At 40.9% G+C, this 25,667-nt stretch overlaps 3 protein-coding genes across 12 annotated transcripts in view; 2 read left to right on the top strand and 1 right to left on the bottom strand.

Moving 5' to 3' along the window:
• The first annotated feature begins 40 nt into the window (after positions 1-40).
• LOC110979636 (peptidyl-prolyl cis-trans isomerase FKBP3-like) lies at positions 41-8,329 on the top strand. The gene is made up of 7 exons (XM_022235634.2): positions 41-244; positions 1,673-1,774; positions 2,449-2,544; positions 2,919-3,060; positions 4,221-4,285; positions 4,731-4,828; positions 5,879-8,329. The coding sequence occupies exons 1-7, from the start codon at positions 77-79 to the stop codon at positions 5,931-5,933; spliced, it is 726 nt and encodes a 241-aa protein (XP_022091326.1). The 5' UTR covers positions 41-76; the 3' UTR covers positions 5,934-8,329.
• A 250-nt stretch (positions 8,330-8,579) lies between these two features.
• On the top strand, positions 8,580-18,572 carry gpatch11 (G-patch domain containing 11). 3 transcript variants are annotated; one of them, XM_022235633.2, is made up of 7 exons: positions 8,580-8,738; positions 10,776-11,005; positions 12,882-12,923; positions 13,493-13,704; positions 14,339-14,446; positions 15,417-15,498; positions 17,044-18,572. In XM_022235633.2, exons 1-7 carry the CDS (start codon positions 8,689-8,691, stop codon positions 17,097-17,099), a joined length of 780 nt encoding a protein of 259 aa, XP_022091325.2. In that variant the 5' UTR covers positions 8,580-8,688; the 3' UTR covers positions 17,100-18,572. The 3 variants fall into 3 exon arrangements, with proteins under 3 accessions (XP_022091325.2, XP_022091324.2, XP_087001223.1); XM_022235632.2 differs by having other exon boundaries at positions 10,773-11,005; XM_087145097.1 differs by lacking the exon at positions 8,580-8,738 and adding an exon at positions 9,351-9,424 and having other exon boundaries at positions 10,773-11,005.
• Positions 18,573-18,849: 277 nt separating this feature from the next.
• The window catches only part of LOC110979604 (regulator of G protein signaling 7-like), a 119,312-nt gene continuing 112,494 nt past the window's right edge, over positions 18,850-25,667 (bottom strand). For 7 of the 8 annotated variants that reach the window (XM_087145084.1, XM_087145080.1, XM_022235570.2 and 4 more), the window contains one exon: positions 18,850-25,531. Coding sequence is in view for 3 of the 8 variants with exons in the window: in XM_022235570.2 (XP_022091262.1) it covers positions 25,484-25,531 (48 nt within the window). In the remaining 5 variants the exon portion in view is untranslated. The remainder of the gene's footprint in view (positions 25,532-25,667) is intronic. The other variant, XM_087145093.1, reaches the window with a different exon arrangement.

Below are 25,667 nucleotides of genomic sequence, written 5' to 3'. Positions count from 1 at the left end.
TAAAACACCCCTATCAGCTGAATGGTCGCACCATAACAAAGACCGTGCTCCAATTCCTATAACGCGTACGAGCTGCATGCACACGCGAGGTAGCGTGCCGTTGAACCAAATTTTCTCTGTTTTTCCCGCCTCAATGGCTGCTGAAAATGAGGTAACCCGTCCTTGGACGGACGAAGAGATTGTCTCCGACGACATTGGCAAGAAGGCTATCGCAACATTTCTGCAAGAACATGCATCAAAAAGGGTGAGTTTATTTGTCTGTTAGTGGTTGGAGTTTAATGTATGTTTTTGGCTTTACCAGTTGTGATATTAGACCTAAAATATTTACAGAATTTAGGGAGGCATATAGTACTTAGTAGTAATGTACATGCATCAACGCGTTCATGTATGGAGCTCAATTCTCTAATACAACCATGCACATTTCAATGGGAGTAAAATAGGAATCAGACCAGTCTGCAACAAATGGATCTCGGACTTTTTCCCTTAATTAAAAAAATCTCCATGAATCTAGGCCTACCACACACAGGCTTCATGCGTATGATGCTCATCCACCAGGAGAATATAGCTTTATATGCCTAATGGTATATATACATGTACATGTATCTTGAAGTAGGCTTACAGTGTACAGGCTGTGCAAGTGTTCAATAGTTAGTTGATATGGTTGGGTTACTGCAGAAATCTACTTTGAGTTCTCAAATTTCAAAGTAGAGTGTGAAGTGACTAGCTTGGGTCACTGGTTACTGGAGTGATGAGGGAGTTGGAGTTGCTAGCTGGGCTGGTGGTAGCCTGGTAGGGCTGTGGGTTGGGATGTTGCCCTCTGAAGACCTGAGTTCAAAATTATGACAAAGACTTGACTAAATACCTCCAGAATCTTCTACCAGCTTCTCCACTTGTCAAGGGTAAGCTAATGTACATTGTAACTTGGTTTGACACATGAAATCTAACTGGGCTGCAGAGTGGAATGCTAAAAAGGTGGATATTTTACTTTGTGCAGTGGGCAAATTTGAGATGTGACTCGTCAGCTGGCCATAATAAGGATGTACAGTTACCGGGTACTCTCATTCCCCAGTTGTGTGGGAATGGAATAAGAGACTTTAGAAAATATTCTTACACAAATCTCACTGTCTTGGAATCTCCAAGTGCTGCCTTTATTTTTCTTGCTTGTACAAGCATGGTGCAAGATTTCAAGCTATTCAGACAACTCACGTTACCAGTCCATTCTTGGTAAGCCTAAATTTCCCTTGATCAACTGAAGGATGATGACGCTGCCAGTATAATTCAATTATAGTAAGTAGACACTTAAAATTTATGTGGAAATATTAAGTGCATACGGTAGATGTGAGGGTGTCAGTTGTTCCTCAAATGAAGGGGGGGAGGGGGACATAGCCTTGATCAGAACTAATGTGAGTACAGGGCGGGAGGCCCTACTGGTATGAGTCCAGGGCCTACTTAAGGGCTTTGGTGCCATCCGAGACAATCTCTGATCACTTTAACCAGTTTGTTTTCAGCATATTTTGTACGCATACACTACAAGATTCATTTCATTTTTGGACAATATTTCTTTTTCAAAATTTGGTATCAGGGGAAAAGTAAGGGGGGGGGGACATGTTTCCCTGTCCCCAACTGATTGACGTACATGTATAAATAAGACTGTTTATCTTATTTGTTGCAGTTCCTGAGGGACCACAAGATGCTGGGAGCTCTGAAGCATGTAGTTAAAACGTGCAACAAGGATCAGTTTGTTAAAGCCTACAAGGACTTGTTTGAAAAAAAGGTAAATCCCGCCTCTTTAGTAGTTCTAACCAATAAAATCCTAGTTCCGGAAGTGAGGCAATTTAATCTGTTGAAATTTTCCAGCTTGCTGCCTACCTGCTCTAGATACCTACTCGTATTTGTGTAGCAAATTTGTATTTTTCTTAATGAGTTCCACCAGTAGAATAAAAGAGGACGAAATGGAAAATCAGAAAATTTGATTTTGTTGCCATTTAAGTTGGCATCAGCAGAGGTTAGAAAGCAGTTTCATTGTTAGCAATTCTCCTTTCTCCCTGGCTGACAGCATAAAACTTGCTGATCCAGTGCTGTGTGTCCTAAGAACTTGTGTTCCAGTTTATGATCCATATGAGCCACAACTACTAGTGAACCAGCACAGTTTACTGTCAGTTGGATTTGGCACTTAAAAGCCATACCTCTGATTTACTCTGTTCATTTGAAAAATGGTCAAATTTATATCAGGTTGAATGCCAGTGGTACAAAACTGTTGATACCTGCCAGGAATATCACTGATGTGAGTGAGTCGTAAAGCTACCCCAGGTTTAGACAGATCATACACAGAGCAGTAGTGAATGAGGTAACAAAAGGTATACTCAAACCCAGAATGCACTGGGCACTTTGATGGATGGATGCCTTCTGGTTTGTTGTACCTCTTTGGTTGTGATCTCTGTCCGTCAGGCTTTTAAAGGACCAGGCGACGATGAAGAAGAACTAGAGGAAGTCACCAAAAAGACGGCAGAGGTCCATGTCAAGCCCAAGCCCAAAGAGGAAAAGGTATGAAGCTAAACAGCACCTGTTGCTCAGTCATGAACACCAGCCACCGGTCATGTCTGATTTGCCCCTTAAGGGGCTTTCCAAAATCTCTTGAGAGTATTTTCTTTGTGCTCAAACTTCCAAGGATCATCAATCCCTGCATGAAGGGCCAGGCTCTACCTGGTGTGCATGTATCTGTATTAGTTCAGGAGGGTTGGGGTAAAAATGCTCATTCTGTGTTTAAAGTTGCAAAACTTGAGACAGGGAGGTTTGAACAGGTTCTGATTCCTTTCAAGGAATGTTTGTATCTTTTGTGTCAATAATCTTTTGAATTAACATAAGTAGTATCAAACGGATGAATGTTTATTTGTATTCTGGGCTTCTGCATACCACAGGTTGCTGAGGTGCCTCACTTTACCAAGAAGATAGTGAAGCAAGGAGACAAGAGCACCTTCCCTAAAAAGGGAGACTATGCCTCTGTGTGGTACACAGGCAAATTGACTGATGGCACGGTATTTGATACCAACATCACGACAGGTACATGAGGGAAAATCTCAGCTAATCAGAAATCTAAACTGCTAGCCATTGAATGTGTGAGAAGCTTGAAGATCTGTGTCAGTCTTGTTTTTGGTTCAGAGCCTCGATTTTTATTGGCATAGACGTTGTACAGTATTTCTACACTACACAGTGATTGTCGGTGGGGTGCATCTATGGTGGTCTGCCTCATGAATGTTTATACATGAAAATTTCTGGCCAAAATCTCTGATTTAAATGCCGCCAAAACAAGTTTGAAATACACCAAAATGTGGGCATTTTCTTTTCTGGGTGTGTATGTTTCTGAAAGAAGTGTTACTTATAAAAGATGGACCAGGAACAATTTTATAGCACTGGGGCCATAGTGGTACATGTCTGAAGTCGGCAACTTAAGAAATGTCGGCACACACAAGTTTTTCTTGAAAACAATTAATAATGGCAGAATATTTAATGAGGACTTGTGCGAGCTAAGTCACAACAGCTTGTCTGGACATGTACTTGATGGATCTTTTTGAGGTAAAAATATCCATGCCCTTTATAGCAATAATGTGTAGCAAGATTTTCTGCATAAGAGTTGGCCAAGTTGCACATACTTGGCAATTGTTTTCCATGGCCCCTGCATTTCATGTACATGTACCCATGAACGATATTGACCAAGTCACGTGTTGGCTGGTACTCCTTCGTTTCTTAGGTCTTGAGTCATTATCATCAGTTCCCACCATATTTCTTATGTTTGAAGTAAATTTACAATCTTCAGGAAAAAATTGGGAAGTCAAGGGGAATGCTTAGTATACTCAAATGTTCAGTATAGCAGTGATTGGTATGGCAGTGATTGGTATGGCAGTGTTGTACTGCATGTTTATTCATAAGCGGTGACTTTGCGATTTTATGTGCAAAAACGTGTTACAGGCAACGTTTGTTAACATCACTAACATTTTTAAAGTGGCACTCTTTTATATGGTCTAGTAATCAACTCCAAATGTCATACAGCAGATCACATATTGGTCCTTAAAACGTGAGATGCCTGCAAAATTTAGATGTGTTGACTGGAAATCCTCCAGGCAATGGAGACACATGATGATTGCCAACAAACATGACATGACATCATTTGTTCAAAGGAAAAATTCTCCCTATTTCTTTTTCTGATCTTCCTTCTCTCAAAGGCAAGAAAAAGAAAGCTGCCACACCTCTTAAGTTCAAGGTGGGAACTGGCCAGGTCATTCGAGGTGTAAGTGCCCCCAAGTTAAAAGCATGTTTGACAGAAACAGCATTTTTGGTCAAACATCTTGTCAAAAGCTCACATAAAGTTGCAAGGTTTTTGAAGTCACTTTGTCATGGTCATTTTTTAATTAACTGATTACCACCTCTGGATAGCTGACCACTGAGAAGCTTGTTTGAACAGTCAAAAAACACTCCATGCACTATGAAGTAACATTAAAAACCAGTCACTCTGACATACAGGTGTTCAATTCCTAACAGGCAGAAAATAGTCACACGATTGGTTTTGACTGATGGGGGATCATTCCTCATTTCGTCCCCGATGGAAGGAAGGTTGAAGCAGTCTGTGATATGTCTTTTCTTATGCACTTTAAAATAAACGCCCCCCCTCCAACCATCGTTTCCTTTCTTTTCTTTCTTTGTTAATCTGTTGCATCTGTTCCCTCTCCTTTCAGTGGGATGAGGGAGTTTTGACTATGTCCTTGAATGAGAAGGCGGAGCTTACCATTCAGCCTGACTGGGCGTATGGAAAGAAAGGAAAGCCAGAGTCAAAGTATCCTTTTACCCGAGACATTTTGTAAACATTGACCTGTCTCATTTTCTGCATCTATTACAAAGACCAGTGCTGATTGGCTCCAGCTTTTCCTGTGTACCACTGTACTTGATGAGCACCTCTGGACTTACTTGAACAGAACTTTTACAAGAATTTTTGCGGATGACACCAGTAGAGATTTCATTCATCTTTTGAGGAACAAATTGAGATCAAATGAAATGAATTTAAATGAATTCGGTTCTCATTGTAATTTCTTGAGTCATCGATGAGCTGCCAAAAATGTGTCTCCTTGGTAACTTCTTGTCTCCTTGGTAACCTCTCCATGGCTCTCTTTTTATAAATCACTCTTATTCTGCCTGTCTACATGTACATGCTGAACTCAAATCTTGCAAAACACTGCTGTATAGAACCATAACTAGTCATTTGCTAACCAGTGTGTTTAAAATTAGGTACATGGTATATATGTTGTTTGCTACTGGAAGTAGTTGTTAAATGACAAAGGAACTTGCAGCCGATTTCACGAAACGTGGCATAACCAAGGACCATGCGTAAGCCTTATGCCACAAATTTAGGCCGTAGCTGCACAATATACTTGCGTTCATTTTCACGAAGAGTCGCATAGCTGCGCCACGTTTTAATAACATGTTGTTAAGTTTAGCAATGATAGGGCTTAACCGAACACGATAAGCTTGTTGAATGGTTCATTTTTGTTTCGTTTGTCGCAACTGACACCACCTAAAATGACTGTGTAAGTTATGCCATAAGTTGTTGTGTAAGTCACAGACTTATGCAGTGCGTAAGTTTCAAGAAATCGGTCTTAATTTGTTGCACAACTTACGCAATAAAATGTGAAAGTTTTGTGAAATTGGCTGCTGGACCATTGTAAATATAGAATAGAAATGGTGGTATACATTCACATGTTACGGCAATGTTTGCACATTGAAGCCCACTGGAACCATAATACGACTCGCTTCTTGATCAACTTGCATGATGTCATTTGCAGACTTGGCTGGTTATAACTGGCTGTTCCCTTAACTGAGTTTCTCACAGGATACCACCCAACGCTACTCTGATCTTTGAGGTGGAGCTGATCGGCATCGACTGATGAGCGATGTGCCTAACTCAACTCATTCTCCTGCCTTTACAGAAAAATGGTGCATGCTGTAGTGAAGGGAGTGGCCTGAACCTATTCTATACTACCAACGCTGGGAATAGCAATGGGGCTGGTGATACTGTGATTGAGACAGAAAGCTCATGATTCCATATGTAATATGTGATCCTTTGGGCTTGAAGAATGTGTGCATGAATGAATCAGATATGCAAGGATATATTCAATATCATAATGATATTAATCAATCGACAGTGTTGTAGTTGTGTACTTCACAAGTACCAGTATGTTTCACTGGTCATGACCAACGTTTCCACTTATAATGGATGGGTAATATATTACAGCTATGACATGGTTCGTGACTCACATTGAGGCTAGGGTGCTAATGACTGCTTGCAAAGATGTGTTATGACCTGAGAAACAGTTGTGAGTAATTGTGACTCATATTGAGATTGGGGTTCCAGTGACTGCTTGTGAAGACTTATTTTTTGAGAGGTTGTGAGTACTTATAAAGAACTCTACCACAACACTGATACTTGACAAGATGAAATCTAACTGTACATTACTGGCTTGGCAGTATTCACAGATTTTTATTGTTGTCCTTTAGTCAACTGGCAAGAATCCACTGTAGGTTTGAGTGCACAAGTGCGTTAACTAGAATTGGTTTTCACCATTGTGAACTGAAATCTGCTTGTGCTAACAGTCAAAGTTTAAACATAAGGCGTATGTTTTACAGTATAATTGTGATTCTGTTCAAGCTGCTATGAAACATGTTTCTAGAGTGAACTGGAGTGTGCTGAGTTGCACCCAAGTATCATCCGGATGATTACATTGTGTGGTATTTCTTGGTTTTTATTTTGAAAGTTTGAGCTACCCTCACAGTGTATTATCTAATGTATTCCTTTTGAATCAAATTTGCACTCTAAATGAAACCACATCTGATGTGATTTCTAATTTGATGGCTCTTCATATTTCGCTTCCTGGTTATTGCTTTATTTCATTTTCAGAGGACATAAATTGTAGTTCAGAGGTTAGGGGACAAAATTGTGGTGGGTAAATTTTGTAGCAATTAGAAAGTAGTCTTAGAATCCAACTGAATAAAAGTTTTTGTTGGCTGTTGTTTAAAATGCTCTGAGCAGAGTTATGACAGACAACAGAAGACAGAGACTTGTCAGTTGAAAGCATTGTTAACAATACATTTAATGCATTGTTAAAGCCAATGTGTCAGTATGCTCGCTGTATAACTGCTCATATTTTCTTAAAAAATAACAGTCTATTTTAAGTTGCGATTACAGATCTTTTATTTTTTGCTTGGTTAAAAACCTTGAGCTAAATTTGTTGAAACATTCAAAGAGGCATCTTTTTTTCTTTTAGGTAGTCATTTATGATGTAACAAGAAAGGAATTTTTTAACTAATGAAAATCCTTAAGTAGCTTATCATAGTTTTATTCTAGCTTTACATTTCTTGATATTGATATGGTTTTCCCAACAGAAACATCAGTAGAAATCTGTTTTTGCTATTCAGTACTTGGCCCTGTCATGACAGCCTGATGCTCGGGAGATTAGATTAGTCTGGGGGTAGGATTTTACTTTTAGTATGCATCAAATTGTTGTTTTGAGCTCTTTAATTTTCCAAATGTTCGTCTTGAAAAAAAAATTCCTTCTTATATTTTATAAACCAAAGTTGCTTTTCTATAACAAAATACACTAACGGAACCATCTTTTTCATCACCATTGTGCTTGATGATAAATCTTATCACTGTTCTTTTTTGAAGTGGTAATGATTATTTCTTTAAAAATGTGTAGAAATCACCACTGGAAAAATTAAAACATTGTTTCTTATTCAACATATTAAGACTTGAATTTTAAAAAAATTAGTTATTACCATCCCTCCAGAAGCAATGTCAGATCATCTAAGAATAGATGATCTGACCAGAGGATACTGTGGTTGTACTAAGGGGGATGAGGACAAAGCCAGTCTGCTTGAGGTATATACCCTCCCCCCATTAGATATCTGGTAATAGTCTGCCTTGGTCAGTAGTTTAATTGTGACTGTATTGACTTCACCCTCCTGCCAGAAGATGAGGGCCCAGTTAGGGGGATTGTGTATTTGGAGACCCTGTGCCCATAATAGAACGGAGAATTTTAAGTTTTGGACCCACCTAGACCAATGACAGTGACTTCATGTGAAATAGATGCAGGGTTAATTTTGTGGACAGAGGACTGGGTTTAGATTTTTGAGGGCAATCAATCATGTGGTAAGTATTGTCAGTGTTAATACACATGCATGAAGGAATAACTTTCACATGGTTGGTAATCGGTCAAAAAGTCAGATTTTGTCACACTTCACAAGTCTAAATTCACAAATAACAAGATGAGCATAATAAAGAAAACATTGCCTTTGGTTGCATTCTTTTGGGTACTGACCTGTTTTGTAACAATGATAAAAACTGAGGGTCCCGAAGTACATAATCCCTAATTGTGGTTCCCCTCCCCACAACTTGTACCGGTGCCTCAGTTATAGAGCAAGAAACAGATGCGGCCAGGATAAATTCACAAAAAAGGGTAAAGCAACAGTCAATAGAGGGCGCTAGTTATTCTGCATTGCAGAATATAATTGAAGGTACGTACATGTACGGCTGCGCTGAGGGGTACGTTCACAGCTGGTCTATCGATCATAGGCCTATGCCAGTATGCGTTCTCTGTGAACCGAGCTGAGTACATGTAGGTAGGCCCTACACAAAAAACAAGGATGGCAGATGACGAAGATGACTACATGTCCGATTCTTTCTTAGTTGAAAGGTATGGAGCAGTCATCACAATGAATATGAAAATGTTGGCAATCCTTAGTTATTGACATGTTGTTAGTTGAACTTGAAGTGGACATCTCTCGATACACGGGCCCTGTTACGCCCCAACTATAGCATAAGTCCCAACTGCAGTGCTGCAGTTGGGCTGGCCCAACTATTGTTGACCCATGTCTGTGGGAAATGTCTCAACATTATCCAAGTCAATGTGTCTCACACTTGACAAAATTCATCTAAAATGTGACACTTCATCTGTTCATTTAGCCCGATGACATGACATTTTAAAACAATGACTTTGGCACATGCTGGGCACATCATGCACACAGGACCTCGCTGCCGTAGTTGGGCCGGCCCAACTGTGGCACTCTACATGTAGTTGGGACGGCCTAACTATATTTTGGACTGATGCTATAGTTGGGGCATAACAGCCCTGACCTGCTGACCCTGTGTGCGCCTGTGCCTGGCTTGGCCAGGCTTATATAAGACTGGTCTGAAAAATTCTTTCTAAGTAGGCTAGGCCTAAATGCTTCAATATTTTTCCTGCTAAAGTTGACTTTTTAGGACATGTTACCACTTTCTCATGACTAATAAACCACTGTAAGGGAAGTTAGTCATGTTAGTGATGTCTGTAGCCCACGCCTACGTGGTAACGATAGGTCTGGAAACAAAAGGGCATGAAGGGTAGGCAGGTAGGCCTAACCTATTCTGAGTAACTTGGCCCACCCTACCAATCACTTTTTAAACATTTGGACATGGTGGGGCGATAGTTAGTAGGGTCCAAGTACCTTCCATATACTTTTGCTTCCATTAATTCATTTCACTCAAAATAGCTCGTACCCTGGGTCAAAATCGTCTGAATTCACCTCCAAAATGGTCTTTAAACTGTTTAATGCGCCAGGCTTAGGATCAAGTGAGAATCAGAGATTCCAATAATGATGATAAGGTTTGGTCACAATTGAGAAGAAAAAAGAAGTATCTCCTTTAAATCAGAAACGGTTTTGTTGAGTGCGATGTCGCCATCATGTTCAAATAGAGTGATTTGAACTGTATGTTAATGTCCTGGAGACGATGTCACAATGCACCAGCCTCTAGCGGACCATTCACAAAAAGCATGCCGTATCGGCACATGCGCGCCGACGACTGATTCCTGAGCACTCCATGTCAGGTAGCTGTGATCATATTGAAACTGTACAATGGGCATTGCCTATGGAAGGTACATGTACTTGGACCCTACTATCGCCTGACCATGTCCAAATGTTAAAAAAGGTAATTTGTAGGGTCCAAGTTACTCGGACTAATGGCCAAGCTAGGTCTGCATGTCGGTTCAACCATTTTCAGAGGCAGGGGGTGGAATTTTGTTGGAATTTTGTGGAATTTTGAACTGATACCAGCAGAACATGCAACAAGCGCCGCGCTGTGTAGCTGTGATGGGTTTAAGTTACATGTACTACATGTGGTGCTTGCATTGTGTGATAATGTCAGAATGGGTGTACCTGCAGATGTCAGGCTTCATGAGCTCACCCTCTCGTGTAACATTTATATAAGTTCCTCCAAGCACCACCAACTGCGTGACAGAATGTCGTTGTGTCAGTGTAACACAGTCGTAACTGGTATTTGTGTTGTACACGAGACATGACCTTGTTGCACTGACATGACAATGTATAAATGAAAGCCCCTATATATTACATGGTCCTTACATTTAGGTTTAGAACCCCTCTCTACCAGACTGTACCAGAAATTGTACAACTAGTGGCAACAAATTTGTAATTCTGATATGTACTTATATGCTAGTCAATTCAATTCAAGTTTTACTGTGTTTAATTCAAGTAGTTCTAGAACTGAGTGTTTTTGTACCATCTAATTTGCTTGTTGTGATTGCAGAGAATTGATCACTTCCCCAGAGTTTTTCTTTTCCTGTTCACATTTGGAGGGACATGGTGGCTAGTAAAAGTCTTCCCGATTCTTGTACATTTACAGTGTACTTTTAAAACTCCTTAATCAGAATAATACATGTATCGCATGTTTCCAGTAGTAAGACCACCACACCAGGCCTGCTGTGGGGCAAGCACGCCCTCAAGAAACATCAAGAGGACAAGCACAGGACCATCAATGAGCAGCACCGGGCTAAGTTCAAGCCTATCAAAGAGCGCGAGCAGGAGCACCGACTGAAGGGCTTGGGCAACGCCTTGTCTAGTCAGAACAAGGGCTTTGCCCTGCTGGAAAAGATGGGGTACAAGCAGGGCATGGGGCTGGGAAAAACTGGTGAGTGACTGTTGCGATGGCAGTGTGGGTGATACATGTGTGAAACTCTTGCCTGTAACTTTCTAGTTATCTCAAGGAAAACAGAGAGGAAGGACACAGGAGTTGCAACTCTGGCACTTCAAAGTGCTCGATGAGCATTGCCGCCCAGTCAGACAAATAATAGAAAACATTCCAAAAATGCCTGATTACCGCCTGCATCTTAGCCGGACAAGCGGGCCAGTAATATCCTAGCAATAGTTGTAGTGTTTTGCTTGCAATTAAATACAAATTATTGCTGTGACCAGAAAATAGACAGAAAAATCCCTGATATTAGACCTACTTTTACCATCATGACTAAACTTTTAAATTTTGATACACTGTCCATTATCCATGCAAAGTTTGTAATTTTATTCTCCTCCCTCCAATAATCAGTTCTCAAAGACATGGTACAAATTTGGCTAAGACTGGCCGACAAAATGTTGACTACAACTGGAAAGCTAAATTCATAAGGAACAAATTGTGATATTTCATCTCAGGGAGTGATCATGAAATCCCTTGAAATACGCTTTTGTACAAATGCCATAATACAAATGATTCAAACAAAACACAAAATCTTGTTAACCCCTTGAAGACGGGAATTTCTTTCCGAAAGCCGACTCCAAGAATTCCATCCTCCCTTGGCAATGAACGCCACCTGCCAAACTGCAAATTCTCGGTTTGTGGCTCTGTGTGCTCTGCACGCTTTGAATTATACGGTGAAAAGGCTGATTGTTCGGTGGAATGTGGCTCTACTCACCTTTCCACATTCCCGTTGCCTCTTTTCAAAGTGGGGACTATTGTGAAGCTGATGATTATGATGCATATTCGGTCTTTTCATTTCTGGGCTACGCACAAAGACCAATTACCATATATACTGTACAAGAGCCAGGGTTTGCCTTCTTTCACTGTGTTGGCTTGAGCGTGGGCAGGGAATTATAGCTGAAAAGTGGGCTGAGGATCTCAATTTCTACAGGGGCTATAGCCGCTTCTTGGCGCGAAGGGGTTAACAAACGGGCTATTCATTCCTAAAATAACTCCAGAAGAACGCGTTCATTAAAGGCAGTGACTGTACATGTACATTTAGGGCACACGCCGTAATGCAAGCAACTGCGCAAGCATTCAATTTACTATACCTCAGTACACAAAGTTTTTAAGGATGCAGATCACCATTGACAAATTGCGGCAGCGATCATAGGGTACAAAGGGGTTTCGTGGTTATGAAACAGAGGGTGTGTAGCAAACGCTCGCTGTGGCTATGGCTATGGACGTACTGCGCACGCCAGAAAGTGATAATTGGCTAGATGACATAGCCCGGGCAGTTCAAACTCCTTCTGTGTCCTTCCTCTATGGGAAAAACAAGCACCCTGGATAGATCCTTACCCCCTTCTTAATATCATGACTACTCTGCAAATAATATAGTTTTTCAGTGATGGGTGTGGTTGAGCCTGGTTCCCTCTGCACTTTCCAATGGAAGGATCAGGAAACCAGCACGTTCTTAAATAGGTGTTTGTATGTGTTTGCCTTTTGAGGAAAGTGAAGGCAGACTTCTTTACTTGAAGTCACTGTGTTGATTTTTGCAGAAATTTATGCCAGGTGTTCTTGTAACGCCACATCTGGTCGTCTCTTTTCATTCACGTTGTTGTATTCTGAGGTAGGCTTTGTGGCAGGGGAAAGCAGCTTGGCCTTGTCGCTTACAGTACAAAATAAAGACACGGACACATGCGTTCTGCTAGGTAACTGCTACAAAGATTGATGCCTAGCTATACAGTGACACTGGTTCAGCCAGGGACACGCTGAAATGGTTTGAATGCACAGTACATGTACTACAATAAGCATTTTGGAATATTCCTGTGTATAGGTGGTGGACGGTCAGAGCCCATTCCGGTAGAAATCAAGACAGGTGAGTATCATGTATACGTACAGCAGGTGCCCTCTATTGACTCCATGGATAATGACAATGGTAGTACCTTATTCAGCATTAACGACAGAGACATGCAGGTAACATACAAAAATATCAAATATGAATTGTATAAAACCAGGAAAAGACACCAACACAAGGAAACTCATGGAAAGTGTAGGGCTGCCAAGGAGCATAAAACAAAAGTGCTACAAAGAGCTGTCTCCAGTGAGGCGTGTCTCTCCAACCCTTCACAAGGACAAACACTGGAAAAGCTTGAAAGGGGTGTATTGTTGATATCATTTGCTATCCTAGAGCAGCACTGGAATGTATTTTCTATTTGGAAAATTTGAACAAAAGAAAAGAAGATGTAATCCTATGTGATGCATTCATGTGGGAGAACAGCTGTAGAGTAGTTGTTGACAAAAGTGAAAACAGAAAGTGGAATTTTAGGGAGTTTGTTGGATTGCTGTGTTTATGGCCCATGAAAAGTATGATTTATCATGGATTGCAAAGGGGATCTTTGTTACATAACCAACAAAATCCTCTGTAAACTGTGCTGTGTTCCTAAGGTAGAGGGGGCTTGGGACGGGAAAGAGAAATCAAGGACCAGCAGGAGCGGCGGAAGCAACAGTTCCAGGAAGCGCTGCAGCGCCGCGCTGCCCAGGAGCAGGTATACAGGCAGGACTTTAGGCAGCGCATGAGCAGCAGGTTCACTGACAAGGAGACGGAGAAAGACTTGGACAAGAGCCAGAAGGCATGCGAGCATCTGGATCGGCTACAGGTTGGTCGGTCTCACTCCTTGGGATGAGGAAGGTAGACAGGGCTAACAGAAATGGGAATGTGAGGGAGATACACTTTATTTCCGACATGTAGCACCATTTCAAATGGTAAAGCAAAGTGAAGGGGTAATGCAGATGATGTCTGTAAAGGACAAAAACCACCTTTTTAGTTGAATATGCTGTAACTCTGTGTTGGGCATGGACAACTGAAATCAAGAATCTACTTGATAAGATTTTAGATCTGTTCAATTGCATCCAGAGCTGATTTCTGCTTCAAATTTGTAATTTAAGTCCATCTGTGTTTCTATGGTGGCAGAAAACTTGGACAGGACTGTGATTATAAAAGATGAGGTATTTGTGTCAGCCATTCCAAGTGTGTTGCTGCAAGCTTTGATGCCTTAATAAAAGCTATGTTTTTCCTCATTCTTGATAAAGTCATTCAAGCTCAGCAAGGTACAGTCTTCCAGGCAAAAAAAAAAAACACATATTGTCAAGAATGCTGTGAAGTGGGAAAACCCTCCAAGGTCAGAAATTTCGTGCTAGCCAGGAAAGTTCCTCTGGGCTAAGAATGCTTCAACAAACTAGGCTGGTTCCTCCAGCTAACTGCCCTTCTTGGATTGATTCTTGTTATTACAGGAGATTGTGGAACCTGTGGAGCCTTGGTACTGGCCCAAACAGCCTCCTAAGATGCAGGAAGATGAAGAAGAAGAGGTGGAAGAAGATGAGTGTGGAAGTGACATGACTGTAAGAATGTAGCCGTTCTTCCTTTCACAGACCTCAACAAATAGACATATTACTTTTCACAGCTTTGATTCTTGGTGTATAGAAACTGGGTGGCTGTTTACCAGTCTGGCTTACTGTAGTCTGCTTGCGTGGCACGTGTTTATTTTCTGCTGTGTTCTTTGATAAAAATGACACGTTATAAGCCGTAGATTAGATGAACAGGGAAATTAAAATGAGCTGTAACCACTTGCTGCCGGGTGTTTTTCTCTGGAGCAAGACAAGATGCTGGGTCCTTTTCAAGATTTTCCGTTTTCGAAATTCTTCAAAAATGCATCATTTCATTTATTGGCCGTTAATACCTACATGAAGGACTCTTTGGGCACTACTCTACAGCTGACAGAGCCTTCATTGACTCCTGAATATTTCAGCCAGGCCTGCAACCTTGGAAAAAGAGCCCAGATTGTGCGGTGTTACGTAAGATTCTTTTTTTCCTGAAACCGCCACAGTGCACTGCTGACCTCTTTTCAATAGGGGCCAGATTAGCATGCAGCGGTGCTGTGTGGCTCATCGCTGCAGTGGTGGAGAGCTTTTGTCCCCGGTGGTAATCCGCTCGTTCTAAATGCCTCAAACCGTGGTATACTGTTTCAAAACAAGGCTGGATTATCTCCACTAGCACGGTCTTTTGTTTTAAGGCCCAACTCTTTTGTCCCAGTTCCGGGCTCCTCAGCTCTGCATATAAAGCCTATGGACTCGAAAACGGGTCGCCCGGCAGTGAGTGGTTAAAGGCCTTGTCTGTGTTGAAGTTTAGTAACAACAACAGCATGGTGATGGTAAATATTTATACTACGACCCCTGCTAGTAAGTTGGATGTGGTAATGTGGTTGAGCCCATCACAAGTAACAAGATAACCAATGAGCTTGTCGCAGTTTGGTCAAGTAGTGTTTTACCTTGAAATTAACAATTTGGATTTATTTTATGAATTGATTTGCAGTCGGCTGAAAAACTCGTCCATTTAACTGGATACCTGCGCAGACAACACAGATACTGCATATGGTGTGGGACATCATTTGATGGTAAGATTGGTGGTCTTACATCTTGTACATGTTCCCTGATTGTCTCTGCTTAGTAGCATTTTGTGTGCAAATACACTGGCTGAAAGAGTCCTTGGTCATTTAAGAATCTACTTTTAGGCTTAACTGTTGCTGTAGACAATTCACCAAGTACAACAGGATGTGTAATCGAGAGCAGTTGACTGCCCACTGATATGACGTAGATGGTACCTGTGTATAACCATGGGCATTGCAAGGGGGGGCAACGGGTGTGCTTGCCCCCGCCCCCCGAGAGAATTGGGAGAAAATGGGGGAGAGAAAGAAATGAAAGAAATGGAAAGAACAAGAGATGGAAAAATTACAAACTTGCTTGAAAAAACCTCAAAATTGACCCTCTTCTATTGTGAATGGTTTATCAGTTTGTTGCTGATGAGTGCTTTCCTTCCCCCCCAAAAAATGCCCTCCTTAAAAAAGTGCAACTCCCCGACACCCATGTATGTGAATATTAAAAAGTGAATGGGCTTTAACCTTGTCCTCAATCCCCCATATTTCAGTATAATTTTACATACACCCTAGGGGGTTAAGGCTAGCTAGTCAAACTTGCTAAACTACGGCCGTATCCAAAACAGGCATTCAGAGCTACGGCTTGGTCTATTGTCTGTGTTTCTTTGCGTGTTTTCAATGGAGCAAAGACGTATACCTAGCTCTAGACAACAAATTTGGATGCAGCCAAGGTCCCAATGTGTGCCGTTGTTGATAATGAGCATTGCAACAAAAGGTATGTCAGAGGGTCCCGGATTGATAACTTTTGAATGTGTCTTGCGTGTTTGACATTGCATTTGTACATTGGCTGAACTGCTATCAACTGCTGTCCTCGGGTGGAATTTGCCCACAAATCGCAGCAGCATAGTGTTTGAGCTGTCTGCTGCCCTCTTTTGACGTGCCTCAGTGGCATATTCAAGTACAAATTTGGCATTCCTGAATCCCCCCAAAGTTCCGCATGCCACAACAAATAGAACCAGAACCAGAATAACGAAGGCCACAAATGGTCTCAAGCAACCAACAACTGGCAATCATTGGCTATAATGATCCGAACGCATCCCCGAGGCTAATTGGGCAAAAAGATTGATTGAATTGTGCTTAGACACTTGTCAGCCAGTGTCCTTGTTGGGTGACCACTTTTCTTAAAAAGTTCTTAATTTAAGTGTGTATTTAAATACATTTGATTTTGCATGCTATTGGGCTTACCTCAACAAGGTAACACTTACTTGTTGGGGAGTTCATCCACCCCCTCTAGATACACGAACTGTCCTTTCTGTTTTATTGCATCAAGACTAACAAATAATACTACATGTACATGTACCTACTCAACTGCACGCCACCTACAATGTTGCTGTTGTGCTATCAAATCGGAGTCTTCAAGAACAGACGAAAGACTGCGTTGCTGGGGTTCTAAGCCACAGAATCTTGCTAGTTAATGAAGGTGGCTCAAATCACTCAACTTTACATATTCATCTGGGTTTTCTAGAAGTTCTTTGAGAAACTCTGATTATTTGTTTTTCCTTCAAGATGACAATGATTTGGCAGACAATTGTCCTGGCGACACAGCTGATGACCACAGGTAGCAGAGGAGTTTTGTGAAGCAGTGCATGAAGAGACTTTGCATAGTGTATATGTGTGTACCTGAAGACTTTCCAATTGCATATCAGCATTGCCACCTGATGGTCAGGTGGCTTATATACCACATCTAATTTGCTTTATTGCTGGTATCTGGATAAAGGGCCACTCAGGTAGATTATTTTGTCAAGAACTAGTATTTTACACAGTCTGAGTTGTTACTTCAAAAAGGTTTGCGTGGCAGTTATAAGTCATTTCAAATGGTAGTCTTTGATGGAGGTTTTCAAGCATGGTTATTATAGGATGGAATGACATATACAATGAGAGTGTAACAAAATATATTCGATGGAAACCATCTTAGACTTACTTAAGCTCTTTTCACGTCAACTGGACTACACAAGGTCCTTTTTTGTAGAAATGGTTTCAGTCCATCTTAAATGAAAGCTCATCCCAGAAGTGAGAGATGGCCTTAGAATCCAAACAAATTACACAAAATCAACACCATGGGTCACCAAATGGCTAATAAACTCAGTTCTTAAGATAGAATCTGCTTTAACTTGCTTCATTGGTTCTAACGTGATTGCTTAATTGGTTGTTAACATTTTAAAGTGTTGTATTTCCTGCTGCCATGTGTATTACTGGCGTTAGATATAGCAGTTCTGAAAATCAAACAAAATGGCAACATCCTGCATGTACATTATATAAACACAGTACTGGTTAAGGATACCTCCACACTTCTTTGAAGGAACATACATGTGATGTCTTTGGGTTGATCTTGTGGAGTTCCTGTATAAAATGTTGTGAGCTATGGTATAGACTCCACAGAACTTGTAAAACAAGAAACTTTCAGAGAGCAAAGATTTCTCTTTAAACCCCAACCCCAGGATGTGTTAAAAAAACTACCGAAAGTTGAAGACTGGAGTTTGCTTGCTTTGACTTTTCCTTGCCAGTTTTTGGTAGATTCTTGCAGGAATGACGCTGGGTGTGTTTTAGCATAGCTGTATGAAACAAAATGTAACTCCCAATATGTAGTAAGTTTTCACTTGATTTGCAATTAAACTTTTTAACATTTTTTTCTTATGAGATGCACTCATAAGCAATTTGTTTTGTACATGTGCGTGTTATTGTTCAATATATTTAACCTTTCACACCCTACTACCATTGCATCTTGTATTTGGTTCAACGTACGTCAGAAACGGTGTCTGTTCTACTGGTGGGAATTCCATCTACTTATTTTCATTATCCACTTTTGACTACCATTCTGTTTTGGTTCTGAAACTGAAGATCTGGAGAAAAAAAAATGGTGGGAGATTTTAACCTTTCCAGTCGTAACCCAGTCTTTAAACTCATGGAACAACGCAGTTAGAAATGACTACAAAGGAGCAGCATTTATAAAGTCCATTTTTGTAATGGACTGCCGTTGTGGTGTCTTGTTTTATAAATTCAGTATTTTGGCCAATAAATACCATGCCCGAGGCACATTCATTGTGGAACAGCCGTATTTACAAGTGGTTACACAAATGTGGTATATATGCATGCACAAAGCACAGTATTTAATTTTGGAAACTGGGGGTGAGTACTTGAGAATCCGGCATTGAATTGTTTGGAAATGCAGAAAACTAGACAGGAAATTATCAAGGTTTCTCTTGTCACTAATTTTAAGCTTTTTATATACACAGGTTGTCAAAGACAGAAACTACATGAAATGAACTTAGCATGACTTCTTCAGGCAAATGAAATGCACACCACTTAAAGACATTGTAGAGTTGCATGTTTTCAGAGTAAGAAAACCATTTATTGCACAGGTGCAGAAGCAGGACAAGCGATGAACAGGTAACCAGTAATGAGGTACTGTGCTTTGGTGTACATTAGAACAATTGTCCAAGACACAGAAAAACTGAATCAGATGCCCACAGAAGGCATTAAAACAGAGGGAGGCATGACAGCAGAAAAGTTGCTTTATTTGTAGACTTGAGAACTACAAAGAGAAAAAAGTTGGTGCTCCTCTTTAAAAATGAAAAGAATTAAATTTGTAAACCAATCATTAAAAGCTGCCAGATTAACTGATATTTTGTCAGGATAAGAAATACATAAAACGTCTAATGCTGTCAATTTGAAAGCACATTTTGACTTTCTAAACAAATACACTGGACAGTAAAAGAAAATTCACTCCATAGAAATAAACAATTTTTGTACATAGGTACATGAATGCCGCAATACCCCTTACTAATCACATGCCCCAAAGCAAGTGATTATCTTTATAACAAAGAAGAAATTGACATGCACAGCAACTTAGTTACTGAATCAAAAGTCACACACATCAGCACTCTCCACCAAGCAAAAATGACCCATGAATGGACAACATTTTAATCAAACCAATGACAACGAGAACACCTGTTTTGTCAAAATGATGTGCATGAGTGGTTTCTGTATGGGGATGCCATCCTTGCTGACTATGCATACACATTATTGGAAAGTAATTGTGACTTCTTTATTTCGTCCTGTGACGTTGATTTCGGCGTAAACTCAAGGCTCATTCCGTTACATTCCGTGACTTTTGATTCAGTAACCAAGTTGCTGTGCATGTCAATTTCTTCTTAGATATAAAGATAATCATTTGCTTTTGGGCATGTGATTAGTAAGGGGTATTGCAGCATACCTGTGTACAAAAATTGTTTATTTCTATGCAGTGAATTTTTATGTGCGGCATTTGACAGAAGTGGCAAGTTTCTTTTGCTGTCCAGTGTACTTTGGTGACTGGCTTTTCCCAGTGCTGGAGAATCAAAAAAGCAAATGGCTGTTCTGTCTGGGGAACAAAAGTATGGGTAATTTATGACAATGTTATTTTGATGCATCACGTCCTAGGAGCAAGAAATTTTGGACACAAAACATTTACAGTTCCATTTCAGTTAAGGTTTTCTTAGGGAGTTAATTTCCCTCCATTTGCCCCAGCTGAAGACCTGGAAATGTTCAGATCTTTTCATTCACCGTCTTACACCTACCCTCCTCGGCATGTATTTTCCACTGCATTGCTGGCAGGAGGAAGCACTAGCCTCTTACAAACTACCTGAATCCTGGTCCCAAAACTGAAACACATAACCCTACATCCAACAGCAGTTTTGAGCCCTGGGGGCAAGCCACATTGAAATGTACTGACACTATCCACACAGGTATGGCAGAGATTTGCTGACATGCCTCCTCTTTAATCAAGGTACATGAAATGAATTGATGTAAACTTGTTGCCTCAGCACCCATATTTCAGGATCCTAAAAAGAACCAAACCAGGAAATAATTTCAACCCTACACTAAGCTACTGTGCTTGACAGTATAGTTGCCAGGTCCATTATTTCGCCACTTACTGTGAAAACCAATCGGACTTGATACTAGGTGGTGAATTAGGGACCTGGTGACTTCACCGTCAAGCACGTTTGTTCTTGTTCTTCTGTTTGTGAGCAGAATATTCTCACTCTCAAAAATCACAGAAGTGCTCATTTAAAAAAAAAAACTTGTTAATATACAGCATTCAGGTGATGTTGGTTTGCTAGATAACGTTTAGAACCAGAAAAAAAGCACCCTTGGTTTAAACAATCTGGAAAATTATTGCCTAATCTAGTAAGCACTCATGCTATTATTGCTACGTTCAGTTGTAGTGTCTGATGAAACCTGGAGGGCTTTCACTGTGTAATTATTGAAAGAGTGTAGCTTTATCACAACGGTACCTGAAAATCATTGCTATACTAACTAGGCTTCCACTGAAGCCCCAGAGGGTCACCAGTGGCAAGAGGGGAAAATGAAACTGCCCACAAATAGAAGAACAGTCTGACCATTCAAATTAACTACTTAAAAAAAATGACATTAAATTAAAATCATTTTTAAAATTCCGGAAATAAAAATACATAGGAAATTAAAACAGCTTTTGGTGCACACCATTTCACCGTGTGAGACCACAAAATACTTACTTGAATTATCTAGCTACATGTACTTCTTGTTTGGTCAAAATTTGGAAAAAAAAGGGCACCAATCAGAGTCCAACCTTCTGCAGGCAAGCTCTTGATCAAAGCGAGCGAGACTAAACAACAGGAGACTAAAAATAACACAATGGTCCCACTAGTAGCTGAATATCATGCATGTCCATGCACAGAAACAGAACTGAATGAGCTGAGATTGTACAAACTCACGTTGACATGATGATGAGTACATCAGTTTCAGTGAGTCCGCCGTGGGGTTCTTTTCAGCAAAAGTTGTTCTCACCTTAACCTTTGGCTATGCATGACAATCTGCTCACAACCGCTCTTAACATGTTCCAGTCAGCTACACTGTGTTACTGGACTCTGATGTTTCCCCTGCACTGCCTGAACGTCTCTTTAAAGTTGGCCTTCCTGTCATTTACTCTTCCCCTGTGCCAATAAAATTATGAAGACAGTGACTGGGAACTTAAATCTATCATGACTGGCCAGTAGCCATTTTGTTACACCCAGAACAACGTTGGCCATATTGACCTCCACTGACTTACAGCCAGTCTGACGCTTCACTTGGCTGACAAACCATGACCAAGAGCTCTCAAAAATAACAACCTGCCCTCTTTCATTATTGTTTTGTTCCCATTGGAAGGGGGGGCACTTAAACACTATGTTCCATCAACCATCCATTATAAGAATGTCTTCTTTTCTAGCAGCTTTCCCATGACTTTCATCAAAAAGACGGCCTATAAAATTTGCTGGCATTCAATAACTTTTTTTCAGCCTTCATTTACATGTACATTTGGTATGGAAGTTTCCTCTGTACTACTGCCATTTCCACAAGATGGAAATACTTGTGTAGCCACTAATCAAACTTGTATCTTGACCTATACACCTCTCCCATTATAAATTGATGTAAAGCAGGTAGACTGATGCAACACGTGGCCTCTGATTGGTGCACAGCTTTTCTGTCCCCTCCAATCAACTAAAACCAGCTGCTGTGCATTAAAAAAAAAAATCATTCCACCAAAAAAAAAAAAGGCAAAAATAGTGGCTTCATTTAACTCCTTGCTCTCTACCTAAAAATCATCCAATAGTAACTCTCTAATAAATATACAATTTATTATTTTGTTGAAACATTTCAATACTTTTGTAAGTCTCCTTAATAATTCCTCTTAAAACTTTACATACCTCCATCAACTAGATTAATAATAATACCCTTACAGCTAGGAGTGTTTGGCTGTAAAAATTGTCTCTATCTTATTCTGTACATAACCAGTATTTTATTTACACGTAGATCTCAAAGCTGAATATATATTTGTCCCCACATAGTCAAATGTGCCTGTATATTCTCAACTCACTTCTCTCATTAATACTATACGAAGCAATTACAATATACATTGTATTAATTATATACTCAGTCCTTTGTTTTACAAAGTTAAACCGCACACATCACTAAAATCTAGATCCATCCATGGTGACAAGCCCCCATCTGATTATGTTTTTCCTTGCAAAAAAGGGGGCAAAGTGAGAGAGATTTTCCACTGAAGCAACACACTGGAAACTTCCGAAATGGCAGAATGTGGCATTTCTGAATGTCTTTTTTCATACATGTAGTTGGTGATTTCCCAACTATTTCAGAACTCAACAATAATTACCAGCTACTTGACCTATGTGGGACTGAAATGTCATGGGTGCCAATACATCAGCTTCCCATAAGTAAGATGCCAATATTCAAGTGAAACAAAACAAAAAACAAACAATACCCCCCTCCAAAATAAATAAATAACCAAAAAGCCAAAATAAGTAAACAAACAAACAAACAAACTGGGGAACCAGAAACTAGAATTCTGAAATTATTGTTGCCTTAGAGATGCTAATGGTCCTTATTCATGAGTTGTTCCTTATGTTCATTTGACTCTTGATTGGCAAGGTGTCAGAGTAATCTGTAGTGATTGCTGAGTTTGTCTCACTTTAAAAACTTTTTTTCTCAGCCGAAGCAAGACATGGCCTGCCTGCCACGATTCCAATTCATGAGAGTACTAGAATCGTGCACAATTTGGGTTGGGTAAGTCTGTAGTAGCACCTTGTAGAAGCAACCTCTAGTAAGGGTTGGTAAGGTTGTAGAGATGAAACGGTAAACTCCACGTTTTACACAGTATGTTCTGCTATCGGGAAAACAACACAGGGATCATGCTCAGTTTGAGTCAAAATAGTCAACCCTTACGAGGAGAATGCTATTCAAATGTCGCAACTACATGTATGTTGACCTCTTAAATGGCCGAATTGTAACAATTAGTTCCTGTTCTAAATTTATGATAAGCCCTTCTTCCATGAAAGGAAAGAAAAATGCATACTTAATATTTCACAAACATGTAGAAACTTCACAAGGACCATAGAAATCTTATTTTTATAATGCTTTGGCATTGAATATCTGGCAACTTAGAAGAAATCCGGCAATTCGTACCCGTTGTCAAAAGAAACCTGAACTTGGCTTAGAAGATAATTCTCACAAATTGACCGTCTGCACTTACAAAATAGATCCATCCCTCACAGTCATGCATGCACACTGATACACCCTTTACTACTCAAAGAGATCACATAACATTGCATCAACTAAAAAAAAAGTTTCTATAATACAGTTATCATAAATTTGTATCCTGTGTTTTGTCGAGATACATAGCTGCGCTCCAAATGACAAAAACAAAAATCTCAATTTGTACACCTGTACATAAAACACTTCTTTTTGGGGGAGTGGGAGTTGGAAATGATACTTATGTGTTCTGCTCCACAGAAGAGGAAAGCTGTTAGTATCTATAACTAGGAGTGGTGGGTGTGCGAGGGAGCCTTAAAACCTCCAAGAACCTCAGGTGATGATCCATGTGCAAGGACTGGACTACACTACATCAAAATACCACTGCACCTGATATGAGGCCTGGTCAACGACCTTGGCCTCCACCTCAGTTCTTCAGGAGACCTACATGTACTCTGTATTTCCTTTCAATGGACCAATGCAACTCTGTAGATCGTCCTCACATGGTTAAGTGTCCGACTTGCTCCTTTCCTCCGCATTTGCAGGCCGCATCCTCATGCATGTCGGCTACGGGGTCAATCTTGGAAGTTGTGCAGTCTTTTCAGTGAGGCATTCTCCTCTGCTTACGACACAACCATCTGCATGCAATTGGGATTAAATATTTCGATGCTGGACAGACTTCCCGTCGGTTATTATCGGATCTGTGTGAATAACTTGCAATCTATTACAGAGTTAGGGGACTGAGGTGCATGCTATCGGATCGGTTTCCAGTAGTTCTAAGAGCTGGTAATAGTTTCTTCGTTAACTCTCCCTTCACACAGATATTAGCAATTCACTCCATTTGAGGGTTCTGACAATGTACGTATAAGTGGCCCCCTCTGCTTCCAAATGCTACAGTGGCATCCCATTTACCTTAATGATGTGTAGCAAACTCCTGAATATTTATTAGGAGCTTTGCATGATGATGAATTATTGAACAAGGGGCTCAACTCATGCACGGGGATGCCATGTGGGTCATAGCCGATGACTGAGTGTGCCCATCCGAAGTGTTCAAACTATCTGGGGGGGGGGGGTTTGCACTGCTAATGCCAGTGCTTGCTGCTTGGTGTTCATTTCTTGTTGGCTTTCTAGGTGCTCCTTATGGTGCTATTTCTTTCACTAGAGGGGACACAGAGTCAGCTCCTATCTGTCCTCCAGACAAATTTTGATGACTTTCCATGGCATGTTGATGCCATGTGGAGCTGAAAACCATCTCATGTCGGGAAATGCGGCGTGAAAATGCCATGTGTGAGTTCATCAATCTATGCGACTACGTTGCAGCAGTGACGTAATTCAAGCGAGGGTCCACTCCTCTAAGGACAGGACAACAGTGGCAGCTGAGTACAGTGCCTGGGCAGTTTGGGCAATGCTGATGTGGTTGGCTGTTTTACACACACACACAAAATGCTGTCTCTTGATGGTGGTGCATTGGCAGACTGTTGTCAAGGCAACGCTGTGTTCACAACTGCCAAGTCCGGTCCAAAGCTGCTGAAGCAAACCAGCCACAAGAGAAAGTGCTTGTGTTCAGTTAAGTTTCGTAGCAGCATACACCCATCCATGACAAACAAATAGTAAAGAATCACGCGAGAGACTGAAAGGATCGATCAAAAGATGCAGAAAACCATCCTTGTGGTGGTTCTTGGTTGATACTGTCACGCTTTGTGGCCACAAAATCTGTATGGATTCTGGACGCTTTCCCACTTGTCTAGAGTCCTTCAGCTCTTGCGGGACAATGCGTCAAGAGAGTCCTAGGCATTCGTCTTTCTGAGTCCAGGAAGACGATGCTGGGGGATGCTTGAGGGAGAAGATGGAGGGGCAAGGAGTGGGAGGGAAGTTGCTAGGCGACCACGCTGGCTTCTTGTCATCCTATATGAAAGCTGGTCAGGTGGTGAAGAAACTTGCTCTGTTGCTGTAGAAGGAGCAGGAGAGGACACAGACAAAGTGAGACAGGAGGAGGAGAAGGGGGAGGGGACAGGACCCACAAGACACCACGGAGAGGGGTAGGTGCAAGAGAGAGGAGTGGATCAGGTTGGGAGACGGGGAGG

This window comes from Acanthaster planci, linkage group LG01, assembly GCF_054643075.1.
Source record: "Acanthaster planci isolate LZ-2023a linkage group LG01, COTS_SCS, whole genome shotgun sequence".
In the NCBI taxonomy this organism is placed as follows: Eukaryota; Metazoa; Echinodermata; class Asteroidea; order Valvatida; family Acanthasteridae; genus Acanthaster; species Acanthaster planci.
This window is presented reverse-complemented; position numbering and strand designations above follow the sequence as displayed.